Below are 17,090 nucleotides of genomic sequence, written 5' to 3'. Positions count from 1 at the left end.
TCAGGGTGCGGAACAGGAGCAAAAAAAAAGCCCCAAAATTACCACTTCCACACAAAATAAGAGGAGAAACTTTTTTTCTCTCAATGTCAACAATCCTACCCCTTCCCAGTGTCTACTGCTGATTCCTTCATTCACATCCTATCTTTTACATGTTGGCACAATATTTGGCTACATTTTGTCATTCAAAGTGACCACACAGAATCTGAAATGTAAAAGTCAAATTCCATCCTGCATCTCTATGGCCCTGATGGCGAGGATGAAGGAAAGGAGGTAAAAATCACTGAAGAGTTCCCCCCTCCTGCTAGGATGAAAGCGTCTTTGACTTGGGAGGACATTAGGAGAACAAACTAGCATCACTGCAGGAGGGGGTGGTGGGGATGGGGGTGGGGGGTGGGGGGCAGCGGACACATCAAACACGAGCAAGCATTAATATTGTAATGCTTGCTGCTGGAGCAAGAAGAAGAAGAAGGAGAAGACGACCAGTGTTGTCAGTCGCAGCTGCTGCAAATGCATGCATGCTGGAACCTATCCCAGCTGTCTTCGGGCGAGAGGCGGGGTACACCCTGTACTAACCAGCCAATCACAGGGCACATATAGACAAACAACCTTTCCCACCCACATTCATACCTATGGGCAATTTGGAGTGGCTAATGAAGCTAACATGTTTTTGGAATGGGGGAGGAAACCGAAGTTTTCAGAGAAAGGATTCAATATTAATAAATTGAATTTTTTCACTGTTTTTGACTCTCTAAATAGCATGATAAAATTAGGAAATTCATTTTTTTGCAATTTTCAAGAGTATAAACTAGGTGTTAGCATGTTAACAGTTTACATGTTAGCATCGCTAATATGATAATATTAGCATGTTGTATTTTAGCCATTTTTTTAGGTATCATCTTTACATTGACCCTTAGCACTATCATTCATTCATTCATTTTCTACCGCTTATCCTCACGAGGGTCCTGGGCATGCTGGAACCTATCCCAGCTGTCTTCGGGTGAGAGGCGGGGTACACCCTGTACTAACCAGCCAATCACAGGGCACATATAGACAAACAACCTTTCCCACCCACATTCATACCTATGGGCAATTTGGAGCCGCCAATGAAGCTAACATGTTTTTGGAATGTGGGAGGAAACCGAAGTTTCCAAAGAAAGGATTCAATATTAATAAATTGATTTTTTTCACTGTTTTTGACTCTCTAAATAGCATGATAAAATTAGGATATTCGATTTTTTTGCAATTTTCAAGAGTATTAACTAGGTGTTAGCATGTTAACAGTTTACATGTTAGCATCGCTAATATGATAATATTAGCATGTTGTATTTTAGCCATTTTTTTAGGTATCATCTTTACATTGACCCTTAGCGCTATCATGCTAGGCGTTAACATGCTAACATTTAGCATGCTAACTACAACATTTCAGTCTAGCATCAGCTCATCGGTGACAGACGTTAGCATGGTACCAGTTACCAACTCGTCAACTCGTCAGGGTGTAGCATTGCAGTTCGGCATCAGCTTTGCTAGAATTCACACGCAATTTCTCTTTTTGTTTTCTGTTTTCTTGGAGTTATTATCCTGTTTTAGTGCATATTCCGTTTCCACCTTAAGTGGTGTGTTTTTGTTAATGCTATAACTTTAGTAATGCCTCCGAGTTTCCTTTGTTACTGTTGACTGTTGACTGAAGCGTGCATCCTGGGAATAATAGCGGCGAGCAGATACTAAATGTATATGCATGAGAATTGAGTGGTTGCTATTGATCCCCTCACGGTTCGCCAGTGGGATGTAAACACCGTGTCTTTCAACCACAAGCTCCACTCAATACCAACAGATGTCCACGACAACACACCGTCCTTGTTATCACGGAGTAAAGAGCTCCTATTCATGTTCGCGTGTCGATGAGACAAACTTCTGGATAGACACAGACAAGAATGTGGGCTATTTTTACAATTTAGACTCTTGGTAGGTCACATTGCTTTACTCAGTGCTGTAAATGTAACATTCTGGAGATAAATTACAGAGATGAAATAGCATCAATGCAAATTCATGCATACTCACACACACAGACACACACACACACCGGGCTCATTTAAGCCGCGTCTGCAGCCAGCTTAACCCGTCAAGCTTCACCGTGACCAATAAATCCACGTGACAAATCTAACACAGAACCATGTTATATTGATTCTGTTTCCACAAAGAAGCGACTTGCACTCTTTGTACCTCTGCCAAGGAGGCCCCGGTGTATTGAAATAATTCCTCCGCGCCGGTGATGGGAAACCCCACTTTTACTGACTCCAGTTCTTATGAGTCACTCACGCAAATGAATCGGGTATCCAATTCACTCGAGTCACTCACCACAAAGCGCAAAAAGTGAGTCAGTGAAACTGGAGTCTCTGTCCAGCACTCAAGAGACAATGAAACCCGAGACTTCGTCAAGCACCCGTGCGACAGTGGAACTTGAGTGTCCACAAAGCCCCATTTTAAGTCTTTGTCAAGGACCCTTGAGGAAGTGAAATGCGAGTCTTTGTCAAGTTGAAGTCTTTCTTCAAATTGAGTCAGAGCAACTCGGGTTTCTGTCAAGTACCCATGAGTCATTGACACTTGAGTCTTCAAGTGCCTGCGAGTCAGTGAAATGTGAGTCTTCATCGTGAAACTTGGAGTCAGTCAAATCTTTGTCAAGTTGAAGTCTTTCTTCAAATTGAGTCAGAGCAACTCGGGTTTCTGTCAAGGACCCATGAGTCACTGACACTTGAGTCTTCAAGTGCCTACGAGTCAGTGAAATGCGAGTCTTCATCGTCCCATGAGTCAGTGAAACTTGGAGTCAGTCAAATCTAGTCCAAGTCAAATTGAGTCAGTGAAACTCAAGTTTTAGACGAGTACCTGTGTGTCAGTGTAACTCGAGTCCTACAAGTCAGTGAAACTTTTTATCGAGTACCCGTGAATCCGTCAAACTCGAGTCTTTGTCAACACAGTGAAACTCAAGTCACAGTTTTTAGTCTTTGTTGAGTTGAGTCAGTGAAATTCAAGTCTCGTCAAGCACCATTGGGTCGGTGAAACCCATGTCTTCTCAGTGAAACTGGAGTCTCTGTCCAGCACTCAAGAGACAATGAAACCCGAGACTTCGTCAAGCACCCGTGCGACAGTGGAACTTGAGTGTCCACAAAGTCCCATTTTAAGTCTTTGTCAAGGACCCTTGAGGAAGTGAAATGCGAGTCTTTGTCAAGTTGAAGTCTTTCTTCAAATTGAGTCAGAGCAACTCGGGTTTCTGTCAAGTACCCATGAGTCATTGACACTTGAGTCTTCAAGCGCCTACGAGTCAGTGAAATGTGAGTCTTCATCAACCCATGAGTCAGTGAAACTTGGAGTCAGTCAAATCTAGTCCAAGTCAAATTGAGTCAGTGAAACTCAAGTTTTAGACGAGTACCTGTGCGTCAGTGTAACTCGAGTCCTGCAAGTCAGTGAAACTGTCTTTATCGAGTACCCGTGAATCCGTCAAACTCGAGTCTTTGTCAACACAGTGAAACTCAAGTCACAGTTTTGAGTCTTTGTTGAGTTGAGTCAGTGAAATTCAAGTCTCGTCAAGCACCAGTGGGTGGTGAAACCCATGTCTTCTCAGTGAAACTGGAGTCTCTGTCCAGCACTCAAGAGACAATGAAACCCGAGACTTCGTCAAGCACCCGTGCGACAGTGGAACTTGAGTGTCCACAAAGTCCCATTTTAAGTCTTTGTCAAGGGCCCTTGAGGAAGTGAAATGCGAGGCTTTGTCAAGTTGAAGTCTTTCTTCAAATTGAGTCAGAGCAACTCGGGTTTCTGTCAAGTACCCAAGAGTCATTGACACTTGAGTCTTCAAGTGCCTATGAGTCAGTGAAATGCGAGTCTTCATCAACCCATGAGTCAGTGAAACTTGGAGTAAGTCAAATCTAGTCGAAGTCAAATTGAGTCAGTGAAACTCAAGTTTTAGACGAGTACCTGTGTGTCAGTGTAACTCGAGTCCTATAAGTCAGTGAAACTTTTTATCGAGTACCCGTGAATCCGTCAAACTCGAGTCTTTGTCAACACAGTGAAACTCAAGTCACAGTTTTGAGTCTTTGTTGAGTTGAGTCAGTGAAATTCAAGTCTCGTCACGCACCAGTGGGTCAGTGAAACCCATGTCTTCTCAGTGAAACTGGAGTCTCTGTCCAGCACTCAAGAGACAATGAAACCCGAGACTTCGTCAAGCACCCGTGCGACAGTGGAACTTGAGTGTCCACAAAGCCCCATTTTAAGTCTTTGTCAAGGACCCTTGAGGAAGTGAAATGCGAGTCTTTGTCAAGTTGAAGTCTTTCTTCAAATTGAGTCAAAGCAACTCGGGTTTCTGTCAAGTACCCATGAGTCATTGACACTTGAGTCTTCAAGTGCCTACGAGTCAGTGAAATGCGAGTCTTCATCATGAAACTTGGAGTCAGTCAAATCTAGTCCAAGTCAAATTGAGTCAGTGAAACTCAAGTTTTCGACGAGTAACTGTGAGTCAGTGTAACTCAAGTCCTACAAGTCAGTGAAACTTTTTATCGAGTACCCGTGAATCCGTCAAACTCGAGTCTTTGTCAACACAGTGAAACTCAAGTCACAGTTTTGAGTCTTTGTTGAGTTGAGTCATTGAAATTCAAGTCTCGTCAAGCACCATTGGGTCGGTGAAACCCATGTCTTCTCAGTGAAACTGGAGTCTCTGTCCAGCACTCAAGAGACAATGAAACCCGAGACTTTGTCAAGCACCCGTGCGACAGTGGAACTTGAGTGTCCACAAAGCCCCATTTTAAGTCTTTGTCAAGGACCCTTGAGGAAGTGAAATGCGAGTCTTTGTCAAGTTGAAGTCTTTCTTCAAATTGAGTCAGAGCAACTCGGGTTTCTGTCAAGTACCCATGAGTCATTGACACTTGAGTCTTCAAGTGCCTACGAGTCAGTGAAATGTGAGTCTTCATCAACCCATGAGTCAGTGAAACTTGGAGTCAGTCAAATCTAGACAAAGTCAAATTGAGTCAGTGAAACTCTCATTATAGAGATGAACACTCTGTTTTCTGACGCTTTTGGGTGCAAGAAGCCTTTCAACATCTGGCTCTACTTATGACAACCTTCTACCAGCTTTGGCACCCTGATACACACACACACACACCACACACACACACATATGCATACAGTACACACACTGCTTCGTCAGAATCTGCCCATAGCTTCCAGTATCCCTGCTCTTGTTTCTGGTAAAAGCACCATTCTGCTTCCAGCTCGGTCCAGCACCGGCGAGCATCTCCCTGAGGAAAATAAGCAGGCCTCGCTCGGCTGAAAGCATCTGCCCTTTGAAAGGCAAGCGAGACTGTTTGAACAGCTGTCAGCCGCACGCTGAGCACCTCGGACCTTAACTGATAAAACTGAGGAGAGTCTGGAGGGGAAAAATCAACAGAAAGGGGGGAAATCGCTAAACGGGGGCAGACGGAGAGGTGTCCCGACACTGTGATGCACGGGCCAGATGTGGCAAGCTCCATATTTGGTACACCTGGTAAGAGTTGCGGGGAATTTCTTACATGATGAAGAAATACCAAAAAAAAAATATTTTCAAAATGTATGCTTAACTAACAAACAAAGTCATTATTAATGTACAGTTTATGGCCATTTATCTGTAGTTATGTATTAAAATTTCAATACATTTTTAACTAGACATGGAATAACACCCTTATAGTCACACCCATATAGTGGACACAATGTAATCAGAGAAAATTTCATCGTCAAAATAAGTGTGTCTCGATGATGTGTATTGTTAGCTAGCTCATATTAACTTGTTTTCTCATGTTGTAATGCGCAGAAAAGGGAAATAAATATGTGTTCATGTTCAAGAATTGGGAATGATGGACAAAATTCCCCCCAAAAGTGCAGTTCCCCTTTAAGAAAGTTTCCCTTGAAGGGGAGCAGAGCGGTTGGTGGACAGGAAGTGAGGTCAGGGGTTCAGAGTTGACTTGCAGCTCTTTGTAGGCAATGGCTGCCACAGTAGGCCATGTTATTATGATTATTAGTATGTTACTATGACTGAGTAAAACCATTTAAACCTGCAATAAAAGCATGTTGTTTTGGCGATCGAGTCTGGTGCTCGTAACGAACAATTATTGAGACCTAGTGATCAATATAGAATACTAAATTCAGAAGTGGAATGGTGGCTTAAATATATATTTTGTTGCATTACATGTACAGGATGCAGATTGAAAAAAGGTTCTCCTCCTATTCCATGTGGAAGTGGTAAGTTTGTGGCTAGCTGCGTGGTCTGCGCGCTAACCACTCGACCACCGTGCCAATAAAAATTAAATTATAAATTATAAATTCATTATTAAAAATAAAAAAAATATCTAAAAATGTCATCCAATAATTCTCTACAAGAGAGGAGAAATATGACCTCAAACAATGCACAACGATGAGCCAATTCAAATTTGAGGCTAGCTGGTTAGCTTGTTAGCTCGCTAGCTAACGGCCGTCTCGAGTCCCTGCCTAAGTTGTGCAATCCGGTGCAAACAATTAAACAGTGTAAAGGTGACTGTAGGGTTGTTATTTTATGTCTACAGGGCTCTAATAATGTTAAAAAACATTGTTTTTTCAAATCCTAAACAGGATTCCCATGCTCTATGATTCCATTTAATAATTTTGAACCCTACATCGTGGTCGGGTCTGGAACCAGTTAACTGTTATTAAAGAGGGACGACTGTATTATTATTATTATTATTATTATATTATTTCCGAGAAAAATTGCCTTGGTTTTGTACATTTTGTTTTTCGTCTGGCCTTTGGGAAGAAATAAACGACTGGCACCGAGGTACCACGGTACAAACTCAGAAGAGTGTGAGAAACAGCCCACCGCTGAATAAAAGTTTGACTCATCCGTCAAACTTGTTTGCATGCCGATGGCTGCCCTAGTCTGGGAAGCCGCGTACGCTCTCCCGGTCGGGGAAGTTTTGGGGTTTTATTTAAGACTGGAGGTGGTGAAGTGACTGTCTGCAAGTCAGTCAAGAGGAACAAGTGCATGTCAGTGCTGGGAGCTCAATTGCATTAAAGCTCTTAAGTTCTGCCTTCGCTCCTGGTCTAATTGGATCAAGCCCGCAAAACCAGATTCCCATTTTTGTCCTCAACTCAAACTGACACCCCCCCAGCTTCCCTTCCACCTTTTGTCCTTGTCAACATTCCCCTAAATGAGAGTCCCAAAAAGCAGGAGGTGAGCGTAGCGCGCATGCACGGCTGCACCGAGCAAACACCGTCAGGCAGGCACACCTCTCTCGCCGGCACGCTCGGCGTTCCCGTCATCTCTTTCCTTATTAAAATTCCATATTGAGATTCCGTCCCGCCAGGCCTTGTCACTCAACACGTTTCAACAAAAGACGGGCGCATGCAAAACTTTTCTTAAGACAACTTGTTCCTGCTCCATGTCCTTTATGTGTGGGATGAAAGTTTCCTTTAGGTGCGTCTGTACCCCCACCTTCACCCCCACTCTTCATTGCCATTATTTCTCATAGTGTCCCCCTCTGATCTGACGAGACTTTGGGTGCTCTCTCCCCTCGCTGCGTCTTTCGGCGCTGGCTTTGAAGTGTCAGGCACTCCCTGCAGCGGCGGCCGCTGAGGAGGGTTTGATTTCCCATCATGCCCGGCCGTGCACCCCCCTTCCCCCTCCAGAGCGTGTTGCCCCCGCGTCGTCGGGCAATTATCCCCGGGAGTAATGAGGAGCGTCTCTTCCTTCCCCTGCGCGCTGACTGACACCTCTCCCACTCATTTGTCAACAAATCAGAAGGCTGGTGTGGGCGGCCATATTTGCGCTGAGGGTTTTTTTTTTTTTCACTTCTTACTCTCTCTCGCTCTCGCTTTCATTTTCTCCATCCTCCTCCATCCCTTCCTCTCTACCGCTGCCACCTCGTTATCTCTGACGGGATGTCACTCGTGTTCCGACGCTCACTCCTCCGCCGTCTGCCCGCCGTACGCTCTCCCGTGTATCCGTGCTCCTCAAGGAAAGTCTGACTTCCAATAGTCCTAATGGTCATATGTGGCTAATGATCGCTGCGCTAAACAGGTGAAGATGTTCACATGGTTTGTGTCAAAGTCGCTGGGAAAACAGGGTGCGTAGAGCGGGATACAATATGTTACATAGATAGCTGCACCCTTATGCAACAATTGTAGAACACGATTCCCTGGCCGAGGACCGAGATCCAGCTTCTCTGGGACTCGAACCCACGTCACACAGATCCCCTCTAAATGGGATTTGAGATAAAAGCCTCAGCTCTGAAGGCATCAGGGTGTCACTTTTACCAAAACCAACACCGAGGGGGGGTCCAAAAGTGCCATCCGAGGCTTTTTTGGTACCATCCATCCATTTTCTATACCTATACGAGGGGGTATGCTGGAGCCTATCCCAGCTGTCTTCAGACAAGAGGCGGGGTACACCCTGGACTGGTGGTCAGCCAATCACAGGGCACATATAGGCAAACAACCATTCACACTCACATTCATACCTATGGACAATTTGGAGTGGCCAATTAACCTAGCATGTTTTTGGAATGTGGGAGGAAACCGGAGTACCCGGAGAAAACCCACGCATGCACGGGAAGAGATTCGAACCCAGGTCTTCTATCTCCTGACTGTGAGGCCAACATGCTAACCACTTGTACACCCATCGTGCGTTCTAACATTCTCATGATAAAGTCATTACCAATATAATCTCTTGTCAAAGAACACCAAAAACGAAAACAATCATCAGTAATTTTACAAGAACAAAGCCAAAATATTACAAAACTAATTTGTACTCTAAGGACAAAAAGTGGTATTTTTACAAGGATATCATAAATGGCATAAAAGTAGAATTAAACAAAATACAGTAAACCTCGGATATATCGGACTCGGATATATCGGAAATTCGCTCACAACGGACAGATAAAAAAGAACCAATTTTTCTGTAATGCATTTCCAATAAAAATTTATTGCATGTATCGGATTTTTTATAACGGATTTCACCTATTTCGGACAAAATCTCCAGTCCCGTTCCAATGCATTTCCATTAAATTTCCCTCGCATATATCGGATGGCCGCATCGTGGCGCTCCGATTCGCCGAAACGTGACAGGCCGCTATACGACGTAAAACGGACATTTTCCGGTTTTAACGGATTTCACTTATATCGGACAAAACCAGTGGGAACAATTGAATCCGATATATCCGAGGTTTACTGTATTAAAGATAAAAGATATTTTTTAAGTCAAAATTATTTTTGGAGAACTAGGTTGGAGAAAAATGTATAATATTACGAGAACAAACTCAAACTACTATGGGAATGAAGTCATAATTCCGCAAAGAAGATTTACAATAATAAAGACAAAATACGAAGAGAAAACGTTCATATTCTGACTTCAAGAATAAACTTGTAATATTATTAAGAAAAACAATGTAACATACTAAAATACAAAATAATAAAACACTAAACTAATCTGCTCTTTTTATGTCCTAACATGGGAAATAAACTATTTTTGGAGAATTGTGTTGGGAAAAATATATAACATTACGAGAATATATGGTCAAAATATTATGTGGTAAAAAGAATAAAGAATAAACTTAAAATTATTCCATTTTAGGAGCATAGAGGTTTTTTTAAGCCATAATATTATGAGAAACTGTATAGGAAAAGTTATAATAGTATGGGAATAAAGTCATAATATTACAAGAAGAACATTTTTGTAGATGATGTAAGTAGAAGGTTGAAAAGAGCAAAGAGTGATGTTGATATCAATAAGAGGCTTTTTCACCGAAATGATAAAGCTGAGAAATGTCGACACATCATGGGAACACATTTTTACGCATCACTATCCAGTAAAAATGATGTACAGTCATCCCTCAATATTTTCACATTTCACCTTTTAACATGATTAGAGCCCTCTGGACATAGCATAACACCCCTATAGTCACATTTACACTACTAAGACATAAATAAGAGAAAACTTATTGTGTTATTGTGTGATGGTGTCACGAGTAAACAATGGCAATTGAAAGGCTAAGGGGAGCTGGATCAAACCCAATTACTACAACAGTCAATTTTATTGTAAAGGTGATCCAAAATTGTAGGAGAACATCAACGTCAAGCTAGCAGGCGGGTGTGTGTCAAAAATAAAATCTCTCTATTGGCCAATGTTTTTCTTTAGTATTTCAACATTGCTACTAAAACAACATTATAAGTTTATTTGTGTCAAATTGCATTTCTTGTTAAATTATGATTAGAATAAGAGTACATGTCATGATTACTGACATTATGAATAAAATTTGCCACAGGCTAATAGAAGTTTCTGGCTAGATGACCCCCGTGAAAAGCGTAGATCGGCCGTACTCACTGTGCTCCTTACGCTCCTCCGGGCTGGACGAGGTCTCACCATCAGACAGCAGGCCGGACATGGAGAACAACTTCCTCCCCGAGTCTTCTCCGGCTTTCAGCGAGCCTCCGGGAGAGCCAAAGTCAAACTCCTTTCCCTCCCCTGCCGAGAAGCAACCTTTCAGCCTCTTGGCCGGTGTGAAGGCCGAGTGGTAGCCCATGGATTCCCTCTCGTCATGAGCGGACGAGAAGGGCCGAAAGGCGCCGGCTACCCCGCTGTGGTTGAGCACGCCTAAAGTGGAGCAGTCCAGGTTGGGCGGGGTGAACGGGGGGTGCAGGTGGAGCAGGGAGGCTGGGAAATCTCGGCCGGGGAAGGCGCCCGACATGGGGCCCTGGCGCTGATACATGGAGGCGAAGGTGTAGGAGGCCGAGGGGAAGGGGAGGTGGAGGTCTTTCTCCACCGAGGCAGGGACCCCGAAGGGTCTGGGCGCCTGGCAGGGGACAGAGGCGTCTCGGCCGGCCTCGGCAGTGGAGGCGAGGACCATGAGGGCGGGGGAAGCGAGGGGAGCAGGAAGGTAGGAGGGGCTGTCCATCTTGAAGGGGCGGTGGAGGTCCATCAACCTCCTTGTCAGTGCCGCTGAGAATGAGTGGAGAGGAGAGTATTAGGTGTAAAAGTACACACTCACTTTACATGCTATTTCCTAGTACTCAACTGTCATAGTTTCTCCACAATGTCCCAGCAATATTTACTGCAGTATAACCCATACATTCATGCTACTTCCAAATCACAACAATAATTTGCTGTACTACTATTACTACTATTTTCATTCCTTTTCTCATTATTGCGTTAAAAATACACACAAAAAGTGAATGTGAGTTTTTAATGGTTTTTAAGAAAAAAATGTTTACGGTAAAATCAAATACAAATATTTTTAGCCACCTCTACAGATTTACTTTTACTCTTTTTTAGTTGTATTTATTTGCATTTAGTTTCATTTAGACCCAATTGTTCAAGACTTATTGAAGACATTTTAAAGACAAGCAAAAAATACTCTTTCAATGAGTCACTTTTGCTTTATTTTACTTGCATTTCCTCTCAGTCTATTGACCTAAATATAACATGAGCCCTTTTTCAACAAGCATTTTTGAGAAAAAATGTTTACGACAAAATGAATATATTTTTAGGCATGTTTACAGATAATTTTACTTTATTTTAGTTGTATTTATTTGTACTTACTTCCAGTATAATCACCCAATTGCTACATGGGCATTTTCAAAAGCCATTTTTGAGAGAAAAAATGTCCAGGATAAAAACACACCACATGAATCCATGTTTAGGCATCCTTACAGAGTTACTTTTACTGTATTTTAGTTATATTTCATTCCAGTGTATTGCCTTATATTTAACATAAAACCTTTTTGAGATTTTTTAAAGTAACAAGTGTAACAAGTAACATGACCAATTGCATATGTTTAGGCATTTTCAAAGAGTGGTTTTTACCTAATTTTAGTTGTATTTACTTATTGACCCAATTGTAACACGCAACTCTTTGTCAAGACCGATTTTTGAGAAAATAAAAAGGTTTAGGACAAAATAGAGGACACAAAAACTCTACATGTATATATTTTTAGACATCTTCAATTATTTACTTTTACTTTATTTTAGTTGTGTTTCAAATGTGTGCCTTCATTTTCAAGACATATTTAAAAAATATATATGTATTCATTACAACTCTTCAATGCGCTACTTTGGCCTTATTTTAGTTGCATTTCCTTCCAGCACGTTGACCCAAGAAAAACACGATCCCTCTTTTTTTCACCACCCATATTTGAGAAATAAATGAGAAATAAATGTTTACGACAAAAAAAAACAAATTAATATGGGTTCAGGCATCTTTGTAGTCACTTTTACTTTATTGTAGTTGTATTTCATTACAGTGTATTGCCTCAACTATAACAAATATATAAAATATATACAAATATATATATATATATATATATATATATATATATATATATATATATATATATATATATATATATATATATATATATATATATATATATATATATATATATATATATATATATATATATATATATATATATATATATATATATATATATATATATATATATATATATGAAAAACGCATTTCTGAGTATTTTTTATGATAAACTCAAATACAAAATACCAAATGGATATTTTAGGTGACACAGTTTTTAAATTCCATAGTTAATTAATCCTCGTCTCACCTTTGGGTGACTTGTTTTAGCCCCAATCAGCCACCTCATCGATTGCAGAAAACTTTATTTAAATTACAATTCCGCCATTCAAAACTTCCTTCACGTGAACGCGCCGCTTTGGCGCGAGTTGTTACACTTTTCTTGTGAAAATGACGACCAGCAAATCGCGCCAAATCAAACAATCAATGACGCCAATTAGAAGAAGCACTCACCGTGACGACGTAAGAAGTTCGCTCTCTCGCTACAAACTTCCAAATTGGTCGGCGGACGAGAGACACTTTCCACGGGTGCGAGTGCGGAGGACAGCGCGTGGACGGGTCCGCCTTCTCTTTCTCCTTCGGGATGCTGCGACTGCCAGACTTCGGCAGTGGTCGTGGATCAGAGCGGGATGAGGACACCAGTCAACTGCCTGTGTTTCCGTGTGTGTGTGTGTGTGTGTGTGTGAGGCACCCCCTTCCTTCCTGTCTCCCAGCCCTCTTTCCACTCACCCCCCACCCCACGCTCCTCGGACACTTTTCATGTCACGCCTCCTGCTAAAGATAAGCCAAATAAGCCAGTGGCACTTGTTTTTGTCCTGGATGCAAATATCCGTATTCATAACATAACCTTTTCATATGGACAACTTATTAGATAACTTTTGCAAACTTACATAAAAGGAACCCAATGACTATTTTTTTTAGAGTAGTCAATGTACAGCTTGTATCCCTTATGTTGATGACAACAATCTGTGTTACAAATGCTGCAAATGAAAAACACGTATATAAACGCTGCAGGATGAAAAACATACTTACAAGAATGTGAGGTGCATTCACAGACACTGCGTCGTTACATTATTATTTTCATTTTTCGCGACCCACTGAAAATGGATTTGCGACTCACTTTTGGGTCCCGACCCACCAGTTAGGAACCATTGCTTAATTATACAGTCAAACCACAGTTTACATACGCCCAGGATATGTATAATTTTTTCTGCCCAAACGTTGCGCCAAACTTTTTCCCCGGTTTTCGTAATTGCAATTGCAATGCCAGCACTGGAGAGAACAATCAGTCCACCAACCAAAGTCTAGCACGCTCTAAAGGGAAACTGAGTTCATCTACCCCTTAAACAATGCTAATTATCTAATTGCGCCCAGAAAATGCTAAAAATATTAGTATAATTATATTAGCATGTTAACATTAGGATGTTAACACCATGATAGCACTAAGTGTCTACTTAATTTTGTATTCATGGAAGTCACATAAATTGTTGTTAGCATGTTGTTAGCATGCTAGCAATGTTAACATTAGCATGCTAACACTTAGCATAATAGTGTCTACATATGAAAATGGCAAAAAGGTTACTATGCTCATGATAACATGCTAGCAATGCTTGGCATGCTAATGTTAGCATGCTAACACCTAGCATGATAGTGCTAAGTGTTAATATAAGTGTCTACCCATGGAAACAGCTAAAAATGTTAATGTGCTAGCAATGCTGGCATGCTAATGTTAGCATGCTAACACCTAGCAAGTGTTAATATATGTGTCCACCCATGAAAATTAAAAAAAATGCTAGTATGCTTACATTAGCATGCTAGCAATCCTAATATGCTAACATTAATATGCCACACCTAGCATGATTTTTTGCTCTGATCTTTTCTCGTGAAATTATAAGCACAAATGCCGAAAATGGTCCCTTCTCGCAGTGTTAAAGGGTCCTTTAAAAAATTCCTGTGATCCAGATCACTCTCAAAATTAAATCACTTATTCCATATCAAATTTCAGACAATTCCGGAAAATTTCATCCAAATCTATTTGGACCTTTGGAAGTTATTTTGAAAGACACAAGACACTGTGCTGTGCGCGACGGAGGCAACGTGGGTGTGTGAGATGAAGGGAGTGTGATAGATAAACACATACGTACATGTTGCAGTACCCATCTAGAACAAAGTGGAAAATATTCCATTCCTAAAAAAATCTAAGAGTGATTCAGCAACCGGGCAGTACATGGCCGATTGGTTTGTTGCGTGCAATACTGTATGAAAACTGAAACAGTGTACAAAAAATGAGACAAAAACTGAGTCATACAAAAACTGGGGTGTAGGAAACCCTGTATGCGACGTTCCAGCAGCAAGTCAACAAGAAAAATGGTGAAATGTTTCAATGTCCTGTGTCAGTATCAATATTTTTTCCCGTAGAAAAAACAGTCAGTGAACGGGGCGGCAAAAAACAGAGCGTCAGAGTCAGAGCGTTTGTATATATTATGACTTTATCCCCATAATAATAATTATTAATAATAATAATAATAATAATAATAATAATAACAATAATAATATAATAATCATAATAATAATAATAATAATAATAATTTTTTCCCAACCTTGTGGTCCAAAATTTACAACTTTAGTTTGTTTTGTTTGTCTCTCATGATGCCTTGAACATTTTTTTACCAACATTTCTACAGGATTTATGCTACAAAAATGCTGTTTTTTCCAAATATTTCAACCTGAATATTCTAATCATATTCTTAAATATTCTTTGTAATTTTTCTATCTGTCTAAACATTCATATTATTGAAAAAAAAATTAAAAAATAAAACAATAAATTTTTCAGCTACTAAATTTCCACATAATATTATGTTATTATTATTCTCCTAAAATTGTGACTTTTTTCTTGTCTTGTTAGAATACATAATATTTTGACTTTTTCCTTGACGTAATTTGGCGAAAATGACAACTTTATTTGTTGTTTTGTTATTACAACTCCAAAAATATATATTTTTCTTTAATATTTCAACTTTATGCTACTAAAATGACACAATTTTTCCTCATAATATTACAATTAAATTAGGACGTTGGAAATTTTTCCTCGTAATTTTTGTCTTTATTCTTGTAAAATCATTGATGTTTCCGTTTTTTGCTGTTTATTTTTGTAGTTTTCTTATTAAATGCTCCAAATTATGAATTTTAGAATGTGCAGCAACTGCGGTCGGCACCGTCATAGACTGAGCCAGTTGTTGGCAAGTAACTGCACGTGGACGTTTGCAACATAAATGCACGAATAGTTTCAAGCCAGTCAACAAGTGCAGGTGTGATAGGTGTCTGGCGGCTGATGGAGTCATGCTCTCCGCCGTGACACTCGAATGCAGCGCAGTCTGCAGCCCGTGGCGTGACTGACACCCTGGAACATTCCCATTTAACGAGACACGAAGCTATTATTTGTCAACCATCATCTGCTTCCAGCGGCCGGCGCGTTACAGACGGTGTAACATCTGCATAAATCATATCCCATTTCAAGCAAATTGTCAGAAAGCACGGCTCGCAGCGCCGCAAATCAGCCCAAATCGCTCTTAATTTGTTTTTATCGGTATTGGTTTTGCTTAAAGAGTTTTTGAAATAATGTAATTGAAATAATTCTTTATTCCCTCGAGCCAATCCGGAGGCTTTACACTGCTAATCCAATGTGACACGCAATTTCCGTCTCTCAGACGATTGCTTCCCCTCAGGTCCCTGTCTTTAATGAACAGCCATTTGGCTGTGAGCCTGTGTGTGTGTGTGAGAGCGATCAGAGAGTGACTTGTGAGATAGGAAATGAGTGAACGGGGAATACGTCCAGCCTTATGGAGACTCTCAGCTGTGACAACAAACTGGATTGCGGCTATATAAAAACAAATGTGACTCGTTACTTAAGCAGCGTTTTTCGCATCCTCTTCGTGTTCCACGCAGCTAACTCGTCATAGCCAACGACAGACGCAAACCTTAAACCAGACCAGTCCAGACCGAGCTCCTGCCCTCCGAGCCCTTCTGCGGCAGGACAAGGTCATCACCGCCCTCGTCTTCACACGTTCTTTTGGGGTTGGATGACTCCAAGCCATCCGCAAGGCTACTCTGGACTAGAACCGAGTCCAGCACAGACCTCAGCCAAGGTCGTATAAAGATAGACTCAACTCCTGACACTTCCCACCACGGTCCTGTAGGTGGCGCAAATATGTGCTGGAGCTGGTAGGGCACTGCCCCACTTGTCCTCACGGCACGCTATGGGTTCTTCCTTAAAGTGGTTTTGGATCTTTATAAAAAGAAATTAAATAACTGTTAATAGCTATCCTCCCTATCCGTGTGGAAGTGGTAACTTTTTGGCTATTTAAGTTTAAAGGAAATAACTTGAAGGCTACCATTTTAGGTCGCTAGCTCTCTAGTTTGCGAGTGTCTCAAGACCCTGCAGTTGCGCAATATGTTGTATAAATGTGACTATAGTCGTGTTTTGTCATGTCTACAAAGCAAAGTTTTTAAAATTTTTCTGTTTTTAATAAATGCGTTTTTTATTTTTTTTGGAAAACCTGATGCGGCCCAGTCTCACCCAGACCCGAGCTCCAGTGGCCCCCAAGTAAATTGAGTTTGAGACCCCTGACTTAAGTGGTTTTGGATCTTTGTAAAAAGAAATTGCTTTAAACAATTCTTGGAAAAAAGGTCTGTTTTTCATTTACCGTAAATCAATAAATCTTAATACATACAAAA

The 17,090-nt window shown here is 41.0% G+C and overlaps 1 protein-coding gene across 2 annotated transcripts in view; it reads right to left on the bottom strand.

Annotated features, from left to right (window-relative positions):
- Positions 1-13,032, bottom strand: part of rnf220b (ring finger protein 220b) — a 48,068-nt gene extending 35,036 nt beyond the window's left edge. The window contains exons 1-2 of one of the 2 annotated variants that reach the window (XM_058074426.1): positions 12,810-13,032; positions 10,373-10,987 (exon numbers count right to left, since the gene is read on the bottom strand). In XM_058074426.1, the coding sequence (XP_057930409.1) occupies positions 10,373-10,967 (595 nt within the window). In that variant the 5' untranslated portion in view covers positions 10,968-10,987; positions 12,810-13,032. The remainder of the gene's footprint in view (positions 1-10,372; positions 10,988-12,809) is intronic. The other variant, XM_058074425.1, reaches the window with a different exon arrangement.
- Positions 13,033-17,090: the final 4,058 nt, after the last annotated feature.

The sequence above is a fragment of the Doryrhamphus excisus genome, chromosome 5 (genome assembly GCF_030265055.1).
Source record: "Doryrhamphus excisus isolate RoL2022-K1 chromosome 5, RoL_Dexc_1.0, whole genome shotgun sequence".
Taxonomy (NCBI): Eukaryota; Metazoa; Chordata; class Actinopteri; order Syngnathiformes; family Syngnathidae; genus Doryrhamphus; species Doryrhamphus excisus.
Note: the sequence above shows the minus strand (reverse complement) of the source record. Positions and strands in the feature narration are given on the sequence as shown.